This window comes from Calonectris borealis, chromosome 15, assembly GCF_964195595.1.
Source record: "Calonectris borealis chromosome 15, bCalBor7.hap1.2, whole genome shotgun sequence".
Classification (NCBI taxonomy): domain Eukaryota; kingdom Metazoa; phylum Chordata; class Aves; order Procellariiformes; family Procellariidae; genus Calonectris; species Calonectris borealis.
Window position 1 is genome coordinate 12,438,493 of NC_134326.1, and position 18,925 is coordinate 12,457,417.

Consider the following 18,925-nt stretch of genomic DNA (forward strand, 5'->3'; position numbering starts at 1 on the left):
GTCGCCACTTCATTTCTTTTGTGGCCTTCCCAGCACTCCCTTTTACTTAACTCCATGGGGTGAAAAACAGTGAAATAAACAGGGGGGAGACAAACAATAGCATGTGTGAAGATCTGCATGTGTGAAAATCAGCATGTGTGAAGGAACGGAAAGGCTCTTTCCTGGGGGACCAGCAGATAACTGCAGGGCATGCTCCTAAGGGAAGACTGTGCTGTGATTCTTGGCCACCGGAACATTTCCCAGGGGGAATATGTGCCAAAAGCTGTGACAGTTTAAGCATTTTAGCAGGTTCAATACGTGCCACCCTAGAAAATGCTGAGGAGAGTGGGAGTCTGGCGGAAGGCGCTAGGGCAGAGTCTCCATTGGCCCCCAAGGTACAGAAAAGAAACGGTCTAATTTCTGACTGGAGGTATAAAAAAATAAAAAATAAAAAGGGCTTCTTCCCAGGACATCTCTGGCAGCACAGACCTTTTGGAGAGTAGCATTTCTGTCCCAAGAACCCTGAACGGCTCCACTAAAAAAAAGTTCCAGATGACAGCTACATTGCAGACTTCTCTTTAGAGGGTAGTGCTGCTGCAGCTGAGATTTAAAGGCCTGTGCAGGTTCCCCTAATTTGATTAGAGGGCTGGCTTGGATGGGCAGGCTATTACAGCTTCAAAGGCACTAAAGCTGCCTGGGTGCTGATGGGTTTATGAAACATTGTTTCTCACTTCATTGCAGCTCCCACAAAGAATTATTAGATCAGGTTAGTGATGGATACCTAACAAAGAATGTCTCTATGAGGCAGTTTATTTCACAGCAAGCTAGTTCCGGACTAGCAGACTGTGAAATCTTGGGGTTCCCATGAGGATAAATATGCTGAAATAAACTGCAATCATATGAACACCTCCATGCACTTCTTTTTTGAAAAACTGAAAAAAGGTGTCATTGTGTTAGCCTGAGCTAGAGGTACTTAGCATTGAATTAGCAAACAGACAGTGACAAAAGCAGGTGTTTTTTTTCTTCTTAGTAGGCATTGCAAAACAACTTAAAATCTTTTCATTTGCATGGGATGAGAGTTTGCAGCCAAAGATGAAATACAATCTGATGGTTAAGTCCCAACCTGTTCTGGCACTGATGGTGCCTGTTTCTCCAGCCACTCCCAGCTCCCAAAGAATAGTCCAGGGAACACCATGATCATGTTCCTTTTTATCTTCTTGCTTGCGGCTATTATCATCTGTCCCTACAGTCTGTGCTTTCAGCTTCCCGAATGTCCTTCTGCAAGACTTCCTCAGCCTGCCATTTGATTTTTATTTGTAATGTTAAGATAAACCTAGAAAGCTTGCTATCGGGAGCTCTATCACTGTCAGCCTCCTGGTGTTTTCCCTTTCCCAAAACCAAGGGAATATCTGTACGGTTTTTGCCAGGAGGGTATTACTTCAGGCAGGCAGATCCCAGGCAATTTGGCCAGGGGCTTAAGCATCTTGCTTTTTTTAAATCTCTTTGTTCTTCGCTAACTGCTTGTTGGTCTGTCGATAAAGTCATTTGTTTCCACCACCTTCCCGTTGGAGTGGCTGACTTCTGGGAGCAGTGTCCCCAGGAGAGAGCACTGTGGTTCTCTAGTAGTCACGCGGACAAACAGGAATAGGTAATTGCTTGAGTGTACCAGCAATAAAAACTAAGAGGCAGAACTGTTGAGGAAGAGTATTAAGTCCCTGCCCTCCAGACTTATTCTGAGACATGTTTGGTATTGCAAGGACTGCCTGGAAAATATATGTTTTAGCTTTTCTTAGTCTTCTTGTGGGGCAGGCAGAACAGCTGCAAGACGCCTGTGTCAGTGTTACCGTGGAGCAGGCTGATCTGATGACCAAGGGCTTTGAGGAGTCTTTCTTGCAAAGGTATTTTGTGTGTGTGATTCAGCAGTTCATCCCGTGCTAACACGCATTGTTCCACGTGCGGGATTTCAGACTTTGAAGTAATTTTAGTTTATAGAACCTTTTTTCTGTTTGTGCAGAAAGTCTTTTCTTCAGGAAGATAAAATCCTTTTCCTTTTACAGCTGCCCACGCACCTTTGACAATAGCATATGCTGTCTGGTATTACAGAGGTGACAGCATTTCCAGAAGTAGCATGTTTTCTCCACAGATCAGCAGGAATTTCTTTCTTTTTCCCCTCACTTCTCTCCCCCCCACCCTTTTTCCCCCTTTTTTACTTTTTTTTTTCCTGAAGGTGAAAGAAATGCAAAGCTTCAAGTCAGATTGCTTTAGGAAACACTTTTCCAGGTCCACTCTTTTCACTATCCCTGCCTTGTAATTAGGAAAAAAAAAAATCTTTAGCAATATTTCAGCCAGGGACTCCTACCTACACGGCGTCAGGAGCCTTATGTGATGATGTAGCCAAGAACAGGCATTTGTGGAGTGTGTCGACATGAGTTACCTACAAGGGACCGGGCGGGAGCCGCCGCTCCAGGCTGGCCGTTGGCTGGCTGTCGCGCTGTTACCGGAGCGATACTGCTTCAGCTTTGGTCGGTTGGAGAAACCCGGGTTAGGAGCCCGTGGTGCAGAGGCTGAGGCGGGGGAGTGTGGCGGCCGGAGGCTTGTGTTTCGCTATGCGGGCCCCCGGGGAGCAGAGGAAGCCCGAAGACCGGCGGGGCCGGGGACGGTCCCCGACGGCCAAGGCCGGGCACCCTCTCCGGCAGCGCCCGGGGCGAAGGGAGACGCCGAGTTTCCCCAGCCCTCCTCACAGGAGGCGGGCGAGCGGCCGGGGCTCGCCGCTCCCCGCCAGGCCCGCCGCGGTCGGGACACCACACACACACACTGCGGTGCCCTGGCAACGGCGCGCGCCCCCCCTCCCCGCGCTCGCGCGCCACTCTGCCGGCGACCTTCCGGCTGCCGTGCCAACGCGGAGGCGGGCCGGGGCCGAGCGGTGGCGGCAGACTGGCAGAGCCTCCCCCCAATAGACGCGCGGAATGGCGGCAGAGCGCCCCGCCCCGCCCAACCAGCGCTCCGGCTGCAGGCGGGGGGGCGGGACTTCCGCTGCCGGGGAGGCGGTTTTTTGTGTGTGTGTGTGAGCGCTGCGAGCGGGGTCCCGGCTCCCCCGCGGGCGGCGGCGCTTGGGCGGCCCGGCCTGGCCCGGCCTCCGCGGCCACCGCTGAGGGGCGGCGGCGGGCGGCCCGCCTTCCCTCCGTCCCTCCCGGCGGCGCGGCCCCTTCCGCCGGCGCTGAGGGGGGTCCCCCCTTGAGGGGGCCCCTGCAAGAGTGGGGGGCCCCCGCGGGGGCGCCGGGCGGCGGGGTCCCCCCTAGGGCGCGGGGCGGCCCGGCGGTGGCGACGGCTGTTTCCCCGGTTCTCGGCTCCCCGGGCGGGGTGAGGGGCGGGCAGGTGGGCGATGAATGGTTTCAGCACCGAGGAGGACAGCCGGGATGGGCCGCCCGCCGCCCCCTTTTACGGCCAGAGCTGCTGCCTCATCGACGACGGGGACCGCTGCGTGCGCCCGGCCGGCAACGCGTCCTTCAGCAAGAGGATCCAGAAGAGCATCTCGCAGAAGAAGCTGAAGCTGGACATCGACAAAAGTGTGAGTTGCGGCCTCCGCCGGTCCTGCCCGCCGCCGCCGAGCCCCGCCGAGGGGCCGGCCGGGCGCGCCTCGCCGTCCCCGGCCCGCCACCGCACTGCGGTCCCTCCCGGGGAGGCCGCGCTCCGTGCGCCGCGGGCGGGCGGCGGAAAGTTGCTGATCGCCGGGCGAGTTGAGCTTTCCGATTGCCCTGGGGGTTCGCTAATCCCTACAAGCTGCGGGGAGAGGGGGTGCGTGGTGCGGTGGTTTGTGTTGCAAACTCGGTTCCTCTGGACCCCGTTTTCCTATCTTCAGTGATATTACGCTAGGGTAAGAGGAGAACATGCCTGGGTAAAGATGCGGCTTTTCCTCATGGCACTGATTATCTCGTGAGGCTGAATGAAGCAGCACTAAAAACCGTGTTTGGAGGAAAGCTCTCATGCGGTGGGGAGCAGGTGCTGTTCAGGGGAGCAAAGGAGCGTCTTTGTTTCAGAGGCAGCAGTAGTATTTTAATTTCAATTTCGTATTGAAAACCGCTGATGCTCCTAGGTGAAATCAACGATATGGGTTACTATTTCAGTTAGGTGTCACTGATGTTACTTTTTGAATTGGTAAGAATTCATGTTCTAGTGAAGCAGGTTATTAAAAATGAACTATTGCATCTAACTGGAAAGGCGAGGTGTGCTTCCTCCTAAAGAGGGCACTTGCACGCTTGTTTACTGGTTGGCACTAAACAGCCCAATTTGCTGCTGACCGCTCAATGACATTAAGTGACAGCTGTCAGCTCAAGATAGAAACAGGTTGTTTGCTGAGTAATGAAATAGTTAGAGCAGAGCAGCCTGTCAAGACTACAGAAGGAGTGTCTCAGAAGTGACTCGGTTAATGGAATTCTGCTCTGCATGCTTTTCGTACCTGATCTTTAAAGATTAAAACCATTAAAAACAAAAAAAAGGTGAAGTTTTGAGTCAGCCTGTCTGGCAGCTTCCCCAGTTGATTAGGTCCCTTTTGCACAGCTGAAATACATCATGTCACGGGAAGAGAGTGACTCGATTTGAAATATAAACTTATTCTTAAAAAATGGAGTATTTCTCCTGGTTGTAGTCCTCAGCAGATTTGTCTAGTGGTATAGTCATTTCTTTCATTTTAGAAATAATTCCTTGTTGACAGATGTAAGGCTTTGGAAATAAAAAGAGGAAATCAGACTAATGAACTCAAAATGAAGGGTAAGTATGAAGCGGGCTGCATAAAGTGATTTCAAATGTAGGGTGCCTGTGTCATCTGAAGACATTTTTGCCTTACAGGTACCAAATAATTTTGATCTTTTGTGGTCCTTTGTTGTATATATGCTAATTCTAGTGAGATAGTATCTCTTAAAAAGGGGGTTCCATGGCAGGATAAGCTATAGGAAAGAGATTTCTGCTTTTGGTTTGCTTGCTTTAATTGAGGTAATTAGCCAACTTTTATTTTATCTAGATTTTGAAACACTTGCATTAATATCTATGTACTATTTAAACCAGAAAGTTCACAAGAGTGGAACAGAATGATGTTTTTCTTGGTAGTTACCTGATAGTAAGTCCTGAAGCAAATGCACTTCCTCCAGACAATTACCTATTTTTTTTCTGACATGTGATTGCAACCATAAAAAAGAAATATATTATCTACAAAGGTTCAGGTTCAACTGGAGCTCTTGAGTCCTTCATTTTCCTTGCCTTTAGTCTTTGTAATGTAAATTATTTCTAACACAAGAGTATGATATCAGTCCTGGAGTTCAAGATTAGAAATTCCTTAATGTCATGAGGCAGTCAATCATGCCTGTCATGAGGGATGCACTCTCTGATACTGGTGTCTAAGTGGCTGCTGTTGAATGCTGTTTCTACAGTACCTGTTCTGATTGCTTTTTCACCACTTCTGATTCTTAGGTGAGACATCTGTATATTTGTGACTTTCACAAGAACTTCATTCAAAGTGTCCGAAACAAAAGAAAGAGGAAGACAAGTGATGATGGAGGTGACTCTCCTGAGCACGAAACAGATGTCCCAGAGGTTAGTAGGTGCCAAGTGAGCGTAGGATGCTTTACCAATTTTGAGCATGTTGAATTTTGACTTGGATGTTTTCATGTTTTGGGAAATATTTAAATTTTAAATTGCAACTCCACTGAAACTGCTATGGAGTTTCTCCCGGTTTTCAAGATGACTTTTTTCTGTTGTGTAATATCCTAGTTTTCTCCTTCATCTCTGTATGAGTTCTTTGCCCATGTAAAGTTTTCTATAAAAAGAGGTATGATAAGGTAACTGCACAGCTTCATGTATGTACTGCTTCCAAACAGAGAGCTGTTAAAACAGTATTTGATACTAATTCTTTTTTAAAAGTAAAAATAAGTTATTTTCAGTGGTGACTGAGGCCCTGATATGGTTCTTTGTTACCTAGCATGCATCATTTTGCAAATGCACTAGAGAATCCAATAGGTCAGTCTCTCTATGTTTGGGTATATGATATCCAGAGTTATTAAGCTTTTCCAGACCTTCGCCTATATGGTATTTTTGGCACTATTTAAAACTACATTCAAATAATTCGTAACATCTTTTTTTTTTTCAGGAAATAGGCCTGTTTTGTTTTGGTTTTTTTTTCTGTGTTGCAGAACTCTAGAATAATCTCTTCTCTGTGCCACTGTGTTCTGTATTTTCTTTGGTGATGTTTCTGGTACTGTTGACGCTGCAAAAAGTTGTGCAGAGGTGATGTTCATGGAGGAGCTGAGCTCTGGCCATGTCAGCAGAGCCCTCTGCTGGAAATGCCACCCCTATTGGCAAAAAGCGTTTTATTTCTGGAAAAAAAAGCCACCAAGAATCGTTTTACCAGCAAAGCTGTGTCCACACACCTGCTGTGTGGAGGTGTTGAAAGAGTAGCAAGTTTTTGATTCATTTTTTTTTAAGGATACCTGACCTTTTGTTGTAGCTGTTTGTGTTTCCATTCTACAAGGTTATCTGTCAAAACTTTCCCATACAGGCTTTACGTTTAGTTGCCGGGATGATTGGTGAAAACCCAGCTGGCATCTAACAATGTTAGTGCTGTAGAGCATGCAGGGTATTTGTTAGTTAAAGACTGAGGGATGCATGTCACCTATAGGGTGAATAGGGAACTCTGCAGTGTGTCAGTTTTAATGTCATTTTCTTCTTGGTTTTCAGCAGAGATTCCTTTTGTCTTTGAAACCTGGCGTTTTCCACATGATCTTCATCTTCCTTCCTGTAACCTCCCCCACCACCACCCTTGCTTTTAAACAGTGCACTTCCCATTGAAGTATTTGAATTTCATTTCTTCTCTGTCTCTGTACTCTGTTTTATGTCAAAAGCCATTTGTTCAGTGCCTGCTAAATTGGTATTTCATGTGTGAGCTTTTTAAACCTTGTGGGAACAAAAGGTTTCCCTCTGCTTGGAGGTTGCAGAGGTGTAATTGAGAGCAGAAATTGGCCAGCAATTCTGTTGACAGCATGTGAACCAGAACAAAATTTTGTATTTCCCTGAGGCTATTTTGGTCCTCTAGCACTAACAAATACAAAATATACTTAGATTTGTCAGTAAGGCAAGCTGATGTGGTTCTGAATGCAGGCAAGGAGCAGTCCTGTTGAGGAAGAAATAGTTATTTTTAGATAATTCTACATTTCTGCCTAATAGAAGATAAAGGTAGTGCTCATCCCCTCTTCTCTGCATCACTTCCAGGTTGACTTGTTCCAGCTCCAAGTGAACACTCTGCGACGTTACAAGAGACATTATAAGTTGCAGACTAGGCCTGGACTCAACAAGGCTCAGCTAGCAGAAGTAAGTGACGACAGAGGTAGTATCATCTCTGTTATTGAAAAACTTTTTATCTCGTCTGCTGAAGTGCACATTTCTTGGACGCTAATACTTGTAGTGACTCTCTCGCTAGTATGTACTGTGTGCTCTGCGAAAGGTGTCAGGGGATGACGCCAACAGAAAGCTAAGTGCTTTCTTTCACCTGAGACAGTCATGGAATACATGGAAGCTGGCTTTTGAAAGCATGTTTTAGTAACTTGCTTTTCTCTGCTTCCTTTCCCTCCTTGTTCATAGCCACAATCCATTACCTTTAGGGAGCAGAAGCAGAACCTAGTTTTTAGTGGCTTAGGTGTTAACTGAAGATGGCTGTTGTAGTGAAATTCAGACTTACGCACTACTAGTCACTTTAAGTGCCCCTATTAGTTTTTCTTTCCTCACAGGCACTTGAACTGGTTGGAATTGCTTCTTATTAAAGGCAAAACCACTGACCATGACTTCAGATTCCTTATTTCCCTACCTTGTCCTGATGTATTATGATTCTGTATTAAGTCAATAAAAGGCCCTTTCCTTAACGGCCTCTACTGCTGCTTTCTCACCATATGGGGTACTTGTTAAAAAGGAACTCTCTGTAACTCTTTGTTATTTGGGCTAGTTGTGCTTGGTGTGCATCTGCTCTGCTCTCTTTCCTGACTTGATCTGAAGGCATTCTGTGGGAAAAGTCTTCTCTAAACTTGAAAAAACTGTAGCAGTTACTGAATGGTAACGAGGTTGTTTTTGTAAGCTGAGGCTTTCACAACTGTCTGCCCAAAACTAACTGTTTTGCTTTTGCTTTAAAGAACAACAATCGGCAGACCAAAAAAGACAGCAAGACACTGTCTTGCTCCCTTTCAAAGTAAACTAGGGAATGAATATACAGAATATAGAGAATGCGTAGTGTAGTGCATTAGGAGTAAGTTGAATGAAGCAGGGTGGGTGTATGTCCTCATTAGTAGTTCTGATTTGTCATGTTCTAACTAACCAGTTCATAGTCTCTCAGCTACCTCCTGCCGAAAAGGACTACTTACTTAGGCAATTTACCATGAATGTGCCCAGGAGGAGTGGAAAAAAAAAAAAAAACTACTATGCAAGCGGAAAATAAAGGGAGCCTAACTTAAAGTTGTCACACACTTCCCAGATTTCCTGTGAAGTCTGAGCAGCTTTGACCCTACGCTGGATCCTCGTCCAGCTCCCATGCTTGAATCACTGCTGCCTGAGGCTCTTAGACTCCTGCTGCTACCCCACCGTAAGGAAAACTCAAACTTCCATAAATCTTCTTGGAGTGACTTATTGCTCAGCCTGCATCAACATCCAGTTCTGGAGCTGTGTTGGGTACCAAAAAAGAACTGCTTCCATATGAGAAGCAGATCTCATCCAGCTCCAACATGTTTTCTACGTTCATTTTCTGAGGAAAAAGCAGCTAATGGTTTAGGGCTTATGCTAGTGTCAGAGAGGGGTAGCCCTAACCAAATCCTAACCCTCCCATTGCAAAGCCCCTGGTGTTCCTTCCAGTGAAAACTTATCCAGTGTGTTTTCCTTTGGACTCTAAAACTTTGCTACATCTGGTTCACACAGCAGAGTGTTTCAATATTTCTGACACTCTCCTTTAAAATACTGAGATGCAGGGAAAACTTGCTCTCCAAATAATCTCAGCATGAAATGCCGCTTAGGAGAGGCTATGCTGCTTTGGCAGGAGGACATTCTGGCTTCCAAATTCCGCTTGTAGGTTGGCTGCAAATACTGCTGACATAGCAAGACTGTGCTATGTTCATACACACATTCCAGCTGTAAAGAGAGAGAGGCAAATGAGGACTGACAGTTTGAATTGGTGCATGTTTGACTAAAAGTATATTACGCTCAGTGACCATAAAATCGTTTTTGGAAAGTGAAGAGAAACCCTGTTCTGATTATTTCTACTTTTTAATTTCAGAATTTCTGTCTCTTTACATGTTGTCCTTCTAGACTGTCAGTCGTCACTTCAGGAATATTCCTGTGAATGAGAAAGAGACGCTTGCATATTTCATCTATATGGTGAAGAACAACAAGAGCAGGCTGGACCAGAAATCAGAAGGTAGCAAGCAACTAGAATGAAGATTAACATAACTTGGAATAAGAGAGACCTTGAAGGAACAGATGGTATTGTGCATTTTAGGTATATAAAAACTGTTGAAGTATATTGTAAATTTTTTTTAAAATGCAGTAAGTCTGGATACAAAAAAGATACAGACATTCTTATCAGGATTATTTGAAAACATGTGCCCAGCATGTTTCTGAAGACTTCTTCCCCTCATTTCAAAGTCGCATTGGAATAAAGAAATGAGGATAATGGGGAAACCAAGTAAACCTGTAGGACTGTGGAGTTTGTCAACTCAGTGTTTTAAACCATTTCTGGAAATCTGCATCTCAGTGCAATTCAGATCACAGATGGAAATTTTTCACTGAATTCAGACTGCATCACAAACCACCATGCAGTTTGTCTTGGCGCAGGACTGGAATAGTAGCAGAGATAAAATTCATTATTGAGGTGCATGGGTCAGAAGTTTGTCTGAAGCTTGCTCCCCACCTACACATGCTCTGTCTTGCCTTGAGTCAGTGCTTCAAGTCCCAAACTTCTACAAATGCTCCAGCTCACCAAATCTACTCCAGTGTACACTACTTGACTAGTCCAAAATTGAGATTTTTTTTTTAACCATTTTTCCTCCCGCCCCCTTCCGACATGGATGCCAAACAACTCTCTGCAATCTCTTTTTCTAATTTCTTTTATTTAAGAACTCACTAATTGTCTGTCAGCATTTAAAAACTTCTGCATTTCCTCAGAATGTGGTATTAAGGCAAATACAGCTTATTTGCTGGGTTTGATCATGTTGGTAGAAATGCTCATTTAATTCACTTATATGTATTTCCCTTGTATTCAAGGCTCGGTGATAGTAGGTGAAACAATGGCTTAAGACATCTGTCTGTTAATCTCTGTGTCAGATCAGGTATCAGTCACAAGTAATGTGAATTTTATACTGAAGCTAGTCTTTAGCAGGTGTCACAAAACTGCTGTGTGGATTAGTGGGCTCAGCAGTCTCTGTTTAGTATAAAGCAGACTAATGCTAATGGGTGTGCCCCATAACTGGGGTAGTGAACTGACTGGAGCATGATGCATTTCACCTGTCTTTGCAGAGGGCAAAAAGTATTGAAGCACTTGCCTTTTGTGAGCATTACGTGTGCTTTCGTAAGAGCTGTGTGAGTGGAGGGTGGCACGCTGGTACTCTTTAACGGGACGCTGTAGGAGGAGATCGCTCTGATTTTGTTATTTAAAGCCAAGGTGTCCTTACAAATAACACAGTGGTTATTTTGGCAAAAGGAGCTTATAAAAGTGTTGGTCGTGACTGACTGTTCTCCAGTGACCTCAAATTCTATTCAAGGGGATCTCATGATTTAGAGCACCACTCTATTTCTTTGCTGTCCTAACCAATGTCTCCATTCTGTTACAAGATGCCAAGACTCCACATAGAGAGTATTACTTAAGCCTTAATCAACGAACTGAACAGTAGAAAACTTTGGCTAGCATTTTGTCAATGGCAGGTTTTAATATTCCAAAACTGGATGAAGCTTTGTTGAAGAGCTAAACACACAGATCATGATCCCAGCTTAGTACTGCATCATGTTTTGTAAGGCCTGAAGGGTTCACGTAGTGAAGCTCTTGTTGAAGCTCTCCCAGGGTCTCTTTAAAAATCAAGTCACAGTTTAAAGCAAGCTGTTCACATCAGCTCTGAAGTGTTTGCTAATACTCCAAAAACATGTTCAACAAACTTCAACATGTCTAAGTCCTGTGTCATAGGCAGAAATACTCCGTTATGGTACACGTCCCATTTGTGAAGTTTTGGGGAGTGTGATTGTTTCAGCATTTCCTTGTTCGATTCTGTATGGATTTTAAGAACATCAGCCAGGAGAGAGGTTCAAGGAATGAGGAGAGAATGTTTTGCGTCGGTATTCCATGAATGTTTAAAAATTTCCTAATTACACTGGTCCTTTCCTTATTGAAAGGATGGAGTAATTCCCACATCAGTCGACATGATCTGGCTTCTCTCATTCAGGACAGATAGCTAAAAGGGTATGTTCTCTGACTGCATGTTAATCTTCAAAGTGCTCATGTAATCAGAGGATATTACCAAGGGAAAATGAGTTTCTGAGTTGAGAGGGTTATGCCTCATTGTAACTTCTAGACCAAAACTGTAAAAATGTAGTTTGTTTGGGGTTTACTTTTTTGTTCTTGTATTTTGTTTTCTTTTATTTCTAAGAGTAAATAAATCTGTTGGGGTGTTTTAGCAGCCAGCAGCAAAATGATTGTTTTCAAGGAAATATGGTGGCAGGTTCCATCTGTTCAGGTGTATTCACTGGAATGCTTTTGTGCAGAGGTGGTATCCAGGAAACTTTTTTTTTTTCCTGAAAATGGTCAATTGATATGAAATGTGATCCTTGTTGGTTTCACTCTTAAAGCAATTATACTTTTTTGAAAAAATTCTTAGTGAAGCGTGATGATGAAGAGATGTTTACCAGCCATTAGCAGTTGTTTATAAGGTGGAAGACACCAAAGAAGCAGAAGAATCTTTGGCTGTCGGACCCCATGGCCTTATAAACCTTTGCAAATGCCTTATTACCTTGTTCTCAACTTAGCTAGAGCAAAACGCCTTGAGCAAAAGAAAGCCGATGTCTTGTTGGAAGGGTTAGCCACTTTCTGGCTCCCATGCTATAAACTGAAATCACATGTCAATTCAGTAGCAATATCCATGTTCAGGGTGCCTGTGATTCTTGAAAAGCATTTAGTGTCTAAATAACCAGAAAACGCAACAATGCAATTGTCGTTCTGTATAATACCATTCTGTGTATTTGATTCCTTATGCTGCATGCCAATTAAAAAAGACTTTCCAACTTTTTGGTTTAAACTTCAAAGTAAATGTGTTTGAACCTCACACTTGTGAAGCTATGAGGTGGGACATTTTCTCAGCACTTTTAGATGGAACTTGTTGGAAAGGTGGAAGACCCAAATCGCTTTGGCTGGTATGATAAGATTTTTTTTTTCCTTTACATTTTGCTTTTCACAGATGGGCCTTAAATTCTGTCTAGCTTTGAACCATGGAGCACAAGCCTTGGGGGCATGGAGAATGACCAGATGTCATCTTCCATTTATAATAGTGGAAGCTTATTTATTACAAGCCTGCATAGGTGACATTCACCCTAGGGCAGAGGAATCATCTTTGAAGCCCTCCAGCCATTATATAGCCTAATTCAATTACATAGCCTAATTCAATTCTCATTGAAGAGTTGCATTAACTTAATTACACTTCTGAATAGATCCAAAGCCATTAGTATGAAATCCAAATAATGCGGAAACATCTCTTCCGGGGTTAATTTCATCCTGTATGCTGACCCTCTGCTCACTTTAAGGGAAGAAGAAGAAAAAATCATTGCTGGTAGTTATTGGCTTGAGCTCAACTGAAGGGAGTTGGAAGCATGCGAAGACCTGAGTTGGTGGCAATCTGATGGCTGAAAAGTGCAAATATATCCAAGGAGGATGTGTTAGAATGCAGGTTTTTTTAAATTTCTGCATATGAAAGAACATTGTATATCAACTGAAGTAAACAATTGCGTTAAAAGCTAATGTTTCTTTTGCCAGGCACTTCAGATGCTCAGCCTGAGAAAAGCAGAGCGGGCAGGTTTGTACCACTTGTCCCCAGTACTCTGGTGTCCCAGTTTTCCTTAGAAACGTGGCTGTAAACCACTAGATAGTCTAGAGTGCAAGACTTGACCAAAACATATCAAGTCTGGCATTTAAAGTTACTTTTAAGTGCAAGCTGGCTTCAGAGAGGCTTTGAAATCAAGAGCCAAAATAATCCACAGTAAGTGCAAGTTTTCAAGCGGGTCACGATGGCACAGAGAAGATGAAACAGGACACGGGCCACAGAGACTGAACAAAACACACTTCCACGGTTAGCAACGTGGAGGAAGATTTGTTCTGTGTTAGCTCTTGTAATGGATGTTTTATGAGAGGGGGAAGAAGGGGGGAGCTGTGCACTTTACGTCTTTTGGTTGAGCCAAATGTAAATAGCAATGGGAGATCTTCAGCAGTAAGAGGGAGTTGGACGGGAGAGAAATGGTCTGCTGGGGGACTGTTTATTTAAATTTGCAGATCGTTATACTTCCCCAGAGCACTAGAGTCACTTTGCCTCTACAGTTTAAAAGAGTGGGTAAGGCAAGCTAGCCTCCTGTACAAAAGGAGTCCTTGTACTGCCCAGAGTATTGACTGAAGAGTCCCAAAGGTGAAGGAATGTTCTTGTGCCTCACTCCTCTTGTCACTGGTGCCCTTTAGCCATCTCTAGCTTACCAAGTTAGGGAGTTCTCATTTTCCACTTTCAAAGCGCAAATGTACTGTTACGATGCAAGATACTCCTTGCACTTTTCACAGCTATCCCTGGTCTCGCGTCTTTGACTTGCCTGTGAACACATCTGTTTGGAATGAATTAAATGGTTGAAGAAAGTGTGGGGAGAGGGGGGGGCTCCTGCCTTAAACCTGAACTTCCCTTGCAAGCAACTCTGCAGGCCATCCTGTACATCAGCAGGCTCCAGGAGCCTCTTACTTAGCTGAGCCCTGTCGGGGCTGGGTTTGCTTCTGTCCTGGCCACAGCTCTCTGCTCGGCAGCTAGAGTGCAGGGCAGGGGAATAGCAGGTAACTTGCAGAATGGCTTGGAGTCTTAGCGGGCTTACTGGGAGAGAAAAACTGTGTTCCCTCTTCTGTTTCTGGCCTCCATGTATTGTGCTGATCTTATGCCAAATGTTTTGGACACCTTGTATTTTTAACTGTGTAATATAGCTGTGTATTGTTAAAGCAACTTAGTAACTTATAGCAAAAACTGTAGAACTCATTTCTCTGAGGTGTAGGAAATGTCCTGCTTCCACTGTGTATGAGACTTTAACTCTGTACTGTCTGACAAAGATAAAATGCTGAATTTCACTTTAATAAATGATCTATCTAGCAACAAGGCCTACATTCCCTTCTGTTTGCCTTTCTGCCCTTAGCACTGTTGGCTCCAGAACCAATGGGGTTTTGCTTTGCATGGATGTTTTGTGCCAGGCTTCTCTGATTCACTGCCATTTCCCACCCACCTCCCCAGGGCTGAAAATATTGCAGACATGGAGGGGAGAATGGCACTGCTGACTAGGATATGTCAAGCCTGAAGTGGAAAACTCAGGTGATGGGATATTTTGTAACAAACCTGTGTGGGTTGCATGGATGCAAAACACGGAGTCTTTTGGATGCAACAAAAAGAAGGCCTTACAAGAAAGATGGATGTTGTTGGAGAGCCACGTGACCTTGCATTTTGGGGAGTGTTGGGCTTTTCTATGATGGGGATGTTCCCCCCCCATCATGAACGTGTCAATCAAGTGCAGCGTCTCATTTGATTCATGTTTCTTAATTAATCTTCTTTATGTCTAGTTCAACCCTGTGCTTCTGCTTCCTTCTCAAGTACACCCTTGGCTACGTTTCACGCGTGACTCCAGCTCCTGTTGTCCAGAGTCGAAGCTGCATGCCCAGCTGACAAGGTGGGTGCTACTCCAGAGCAATGCCGACGTGTAGCATCCCAATGTTCGGTTAGTTAAGCTACAAGATCCTCTTCCATGTGGTGCTTTGTTTCATTTCTTTTTCCCATATTGCTCTTCCTCCTGTCCATCAGCCTTATAGGCAAAGGTGCCTCACTTTTTTGCTGCAGTGAGGAAGCGAGTGATGCCAGAAACTGGAGCTTGAATACTTGTTCTCCTGAACCCTGTCATGGCATTTCCTAAGGCTCTGCTGGCACTGTCTGAGGCATGCTTTAGCCTTGATTTTTAACCAGGAAAGAGGTTGTAGTGTAGCGTTTCAGACATTTGGGCTCTTACAGAGAAGGATGATAGGATGTTGAGAGCTTTACACTCAAAATACATGACCTGAATTTATCACTGTCAAATTAAATTGCATTGTTCATGTGCAGTAAAGATTTGCACAGATAATTCTCCCTGAAACAATCCCGCAACATCTTCTGTATCCTTGTTCCTTGGTGCTGTCCTACAGCCAACTGACCTGTCTGCTTATTATCGTTCAGTTCATGGCAAGGGATAAAATGCCCTCTGGGAGGAGGGTGGCAGGTTGTGTTGCTGCTGTATGGTGACTTCCAGCCGTGCAGAACGTGCCTGTTTATACTGCCAGTGATGCAGGCAGGAGACACTCGGTCCGCCCTGTCCTGCATCCCGTTAGCTTTCAGTAGCAAGGGAGCAGGGAAGAGACCTTAGAGAGCTCGTGTGATGCTTTACTAAGCTGTAAGAAACTATCAATGATCAGTAGTTATGTTTGAGCCTAATATTGTCTTAGCTAAAGACTGACCTTGATTATTGGAGAGCTGGGAGAGACTGAGCTGGCACATCAGAAACAGATCCCAGTGTCCTCAGTGCTTGCATTTGTGGACGTGTCTGGAGGCCTTTGCAATGGTCCAGGGTTTTTTTGTGCGAGGCAGCGTGCTGTCACGCTACAAGAGTGTTGTCCCTGTCTCGGGGAGCTCTCGGTTGAAGAAGGCAAGACCAGAGGTGACACAGGCAGGCACCACGAAACAAGGAGCAAGAGCAGATCACTCACAGGACATCACCTGCGTGTTGTCAAGCTTTTTTAGGAGGTATCAGGGAAAGGTCTTCAGGTGAGGACAAGGGCAGCATACCCCAGTGGAAGGGGAAAAGCCGTGTCATTTGGATTCCCAAACTGGTGTGTGTGGGCTCTTCTGCCAGCACAGTGAGAAGGTGTCCTGCCTCCAGGGAGGAAAGGCAGAAGGGCCGAAGGAGGACAGTTGTAAGCAGCAACCTGTTGTGCAAGTGCCGTCTTTAGCATGAGAGAGTATAATGGAAACTCCGGTGATACAAATAAACTCTGCCAGTTAATCTGTTCTTTGTATAGGCTAATGAATAGTGCTACTTAATCTCATGTTTGCTCCCTGCCAAGAAACCACAGAAGATTTCAAGCTCGAAACCAAGGAGGAATCTGCTCAGTCTTTTTAACGTATTCACACTGAGAAACTAAGCAACCAGCAGATTGATCTGATGGGCCTAAAACTGCACGTCCCTCTCTCCGCTCCCTGCTGCCGTGCGAGGGCAGTGTTAGCTCAGGAACCCGGGTGGTGGGTGCTCTGCAGCTGCACCTCTGAGCCCAGGGCAGCTGGCGGGGGGACCAGAGCCATTTTCCCGTCCCGAAGATGCCTCCTCGGTAGGAGCTGGCTGTACTTGTCAGATACCGGAAGCGGGATTATGCTGTAGTGGGATGTGGAGATCATAAAAATGGTTTGTTTGGGTTTTTTTTTTTTCCTGGTTGGACATTGAAATTGAACACGTCCGATTCTCTGCGTGAGCCGTCCTACAGCCTCCTCGCAACGTTGATGGAAACCAGGCTTCGGTTCTCTGCTCCCTAGCAGAAAGGGCAGCGCAGAGGACTGGGGAAAAATGTGTATGTGGATTTAATGGTTTTATGTTTTAGAGATGTGGTTGAGCAGGCTGAGTGTGCAGGGGAGAGCCTTAGGGCTTGCTTTTCTTTTTTTCTTTTTTTTTTATTTCCCCTGTATCCAATAAGGGATGACTGCATGGCTCTGCCAGCACTCAATCTCACTTTGCCAGGAGCTGGAGTTGATTTCACATCTCTTATCCTTGCAGGCAGTGTTGGCTTCTTCCCTAAGTACCTCAAAGCCCCTAATGTGCTTTTACTTAATTGTTTTTGGAACTTTCTCCAAGATCTGTTCCCTTTACGTGTTGCAGGAAGCACTCCGTGATCGCTGCGGCATCCGCAGCAGGGAGCACCAAGCTGCCTGTGGGGAACAGCAGAGACTGTGAGACACGGGGAGAGGGAAGTGTCAGGTAGCTGAGGTGGCTCTGCTGCTTCTCCTACCACATGTATGGACTGCCAGGGACCAGAGAGCACAATGACGGGCACCGCATTAGCAAGCTCACTAACCCAGGTTGTGGTCACGAAGCAGAGAGGAGGCTCCGAGTCCAAGCGGTGTGTGAGCGTTGCCTGTGTCTCTTCCCGGTCTTGACGCCTGTGTGGGCAAGTCTGTCTTCAGAGAAGGGAAGGTGGTGGGTTGTATCCCGTGGTCCTGGAGCCAGCTCGTTCATAGCTCAGTTTGGTGTCTGGGTTTTCGCCAGCTCCTGCGCCTGTTGAGCAGACGGCAGGCCGGCAGCCATGGCCTGGCAGGCAGCCCTGAGCAATCTGATCTCCTGTTTGGTGGCTTGCCGTCCAAATTGCAGGCCCTTCGTTGGGCTGGGGTGGGAAAGGCAGGCGCCACATCCAGCCCCTCCGCACGGAGGTGTGGGGGGGAAAAGCCCAGCACCTTCCCAGCACTGCCCGGCCACAGAGGCCAAGCAGGATATCCCTGTAGGTGTCCCAAAACAGGACTGTTCAGCTCTTCCCTGCCCAGTCTGCCCTGGAAGGATCCCTGTACCCCGCAGGTTGATGTTCTTGTTGTTCCACACCCACCTTCCCAACAGAACCAGGTTGTTTAATTTTTTCCTGGAATTTTCACTGATTTACTGGCCATGAACCCTGACCCTCATGTGAAAAATGGAGCCCTTGGTGCAGTACTGCTGGCCTCGACTCATCTCACCCGGGGGTAAAAAACAGGTTGAAGGCTCTTCATTGGTGCCGTGATAGCACTGGGTACAGGCAGGACTTTTCTTATTAGACTAGCACAAACTACAGTGCCAGGGAGCTGCTGTCCCTCGCCAGGCTATTCCTTGTCCTCCTCCCTTCTCTCCTTTTCCTGATCCTGTTTTCCCCACTCCTCCCTGCGGCTCATCTGCTCCGAGTCCTTCATGCACTCCCCGAAGCAGGCCCACAAAGGTATCTCCACAAGGGCCTTCCCACCTCTTTATGCCACGTCCCTAGAAATAGGAGGCTAAAAGGGCATTGGGTGGGGAATTGCGTGGGTTTAGCCCTAAGCAGCTGGCTTGCTTCCTGGACGTTTTGTAGGGTGAGTTGTTAAACACAGCAGCCCAGGCTCCAGTTTGAGTCAAGCTGATGAGCTTCAGTGCAAAGCCTGTCCTTCCACTCTCCGTCAGACACAGGACCAAAACAGTGGAAGCTGAACAGGGAAGGTGAGCAGAGGAGGGAGTTTTGGGGTTGACGCAAGCTTTGTGCACTAGCTCAGATTCGTAACTCCTTCCAGCTTCTCAGTTTGAGAAGGAGCTCCCGGCCGAGGCAATTAAACCCGCCTGCTCTGGCCCCCGCGTCCCCCCCGTCCTGCGGGTCAGTTACAGGCCATGAGAATTTTGTCAAGGTAGCTGCAGTCTAAGGAAAAAAAAATCCCTTTTCCTCTCAATTCCTCAGCTTTCAGCTGCTAGTGACGCCATAAATTCCCCTACTTCTCTGGTTACTGTAAAGTCTTTCAGGGTGGTCAGGACCTGAATTCCTCACGCAGAAGAACAAGCAGGGAAAAGGAAATTTTGCAAGCAAGGACCTTCCCCGCCTCGGGGATCCGTCACAAGGAATCAGCGAGGCTCCAAGCGCGTGCTCTTGCCTTGCTGT

At 46.0% G+C, this 18,925-nt stretch overlaps 1 protein-coding gene across 3 annotated transcripts; it reads left to right on the top strand.

Moving 5' to 3' along the window:
- Positions 1–3,024: 3,024 nt before the first annotated feature.
- On the top strand, positions 3,025–14,375 carry SAP30L (SAP30 like). Of its 3 annotated transcripts, none has more exons than XM_075164242.1 (4): positions 3,025–3,547; positions 5,443–5,565; positions 7,237–7,335; positions 9,278–14,375. In XM_075164242.1, the coding sequence occupies exons 1-4, from the start codon at positions 3,362–3,364 to the stop codon at positions 9,341–9,343; spliced, it is 474 nt and encodes a 157-aa protein (XP_075020343.1). In that variant the 5' UTR covers positions 3,025–3,361; the 3' UTR covers positions 9,344–14,375. The 3 variants fall into 3 exon arrangements, with proteins under 3 accessions (XP_075020343.1, XP_075020344.1, XP_075020342.1); XM_075164243.1 differs by having other exon boundaries at positions 3,026–3,547; positions 9,297–14,375; XM_075164241.1 differs by having other exon boundaries at positions 3,140–3,547; positions 9,310–14,375.
- The last annotated feature ends 4,550 nt before the right edge of the window (positions 14,376–18,925 follow it).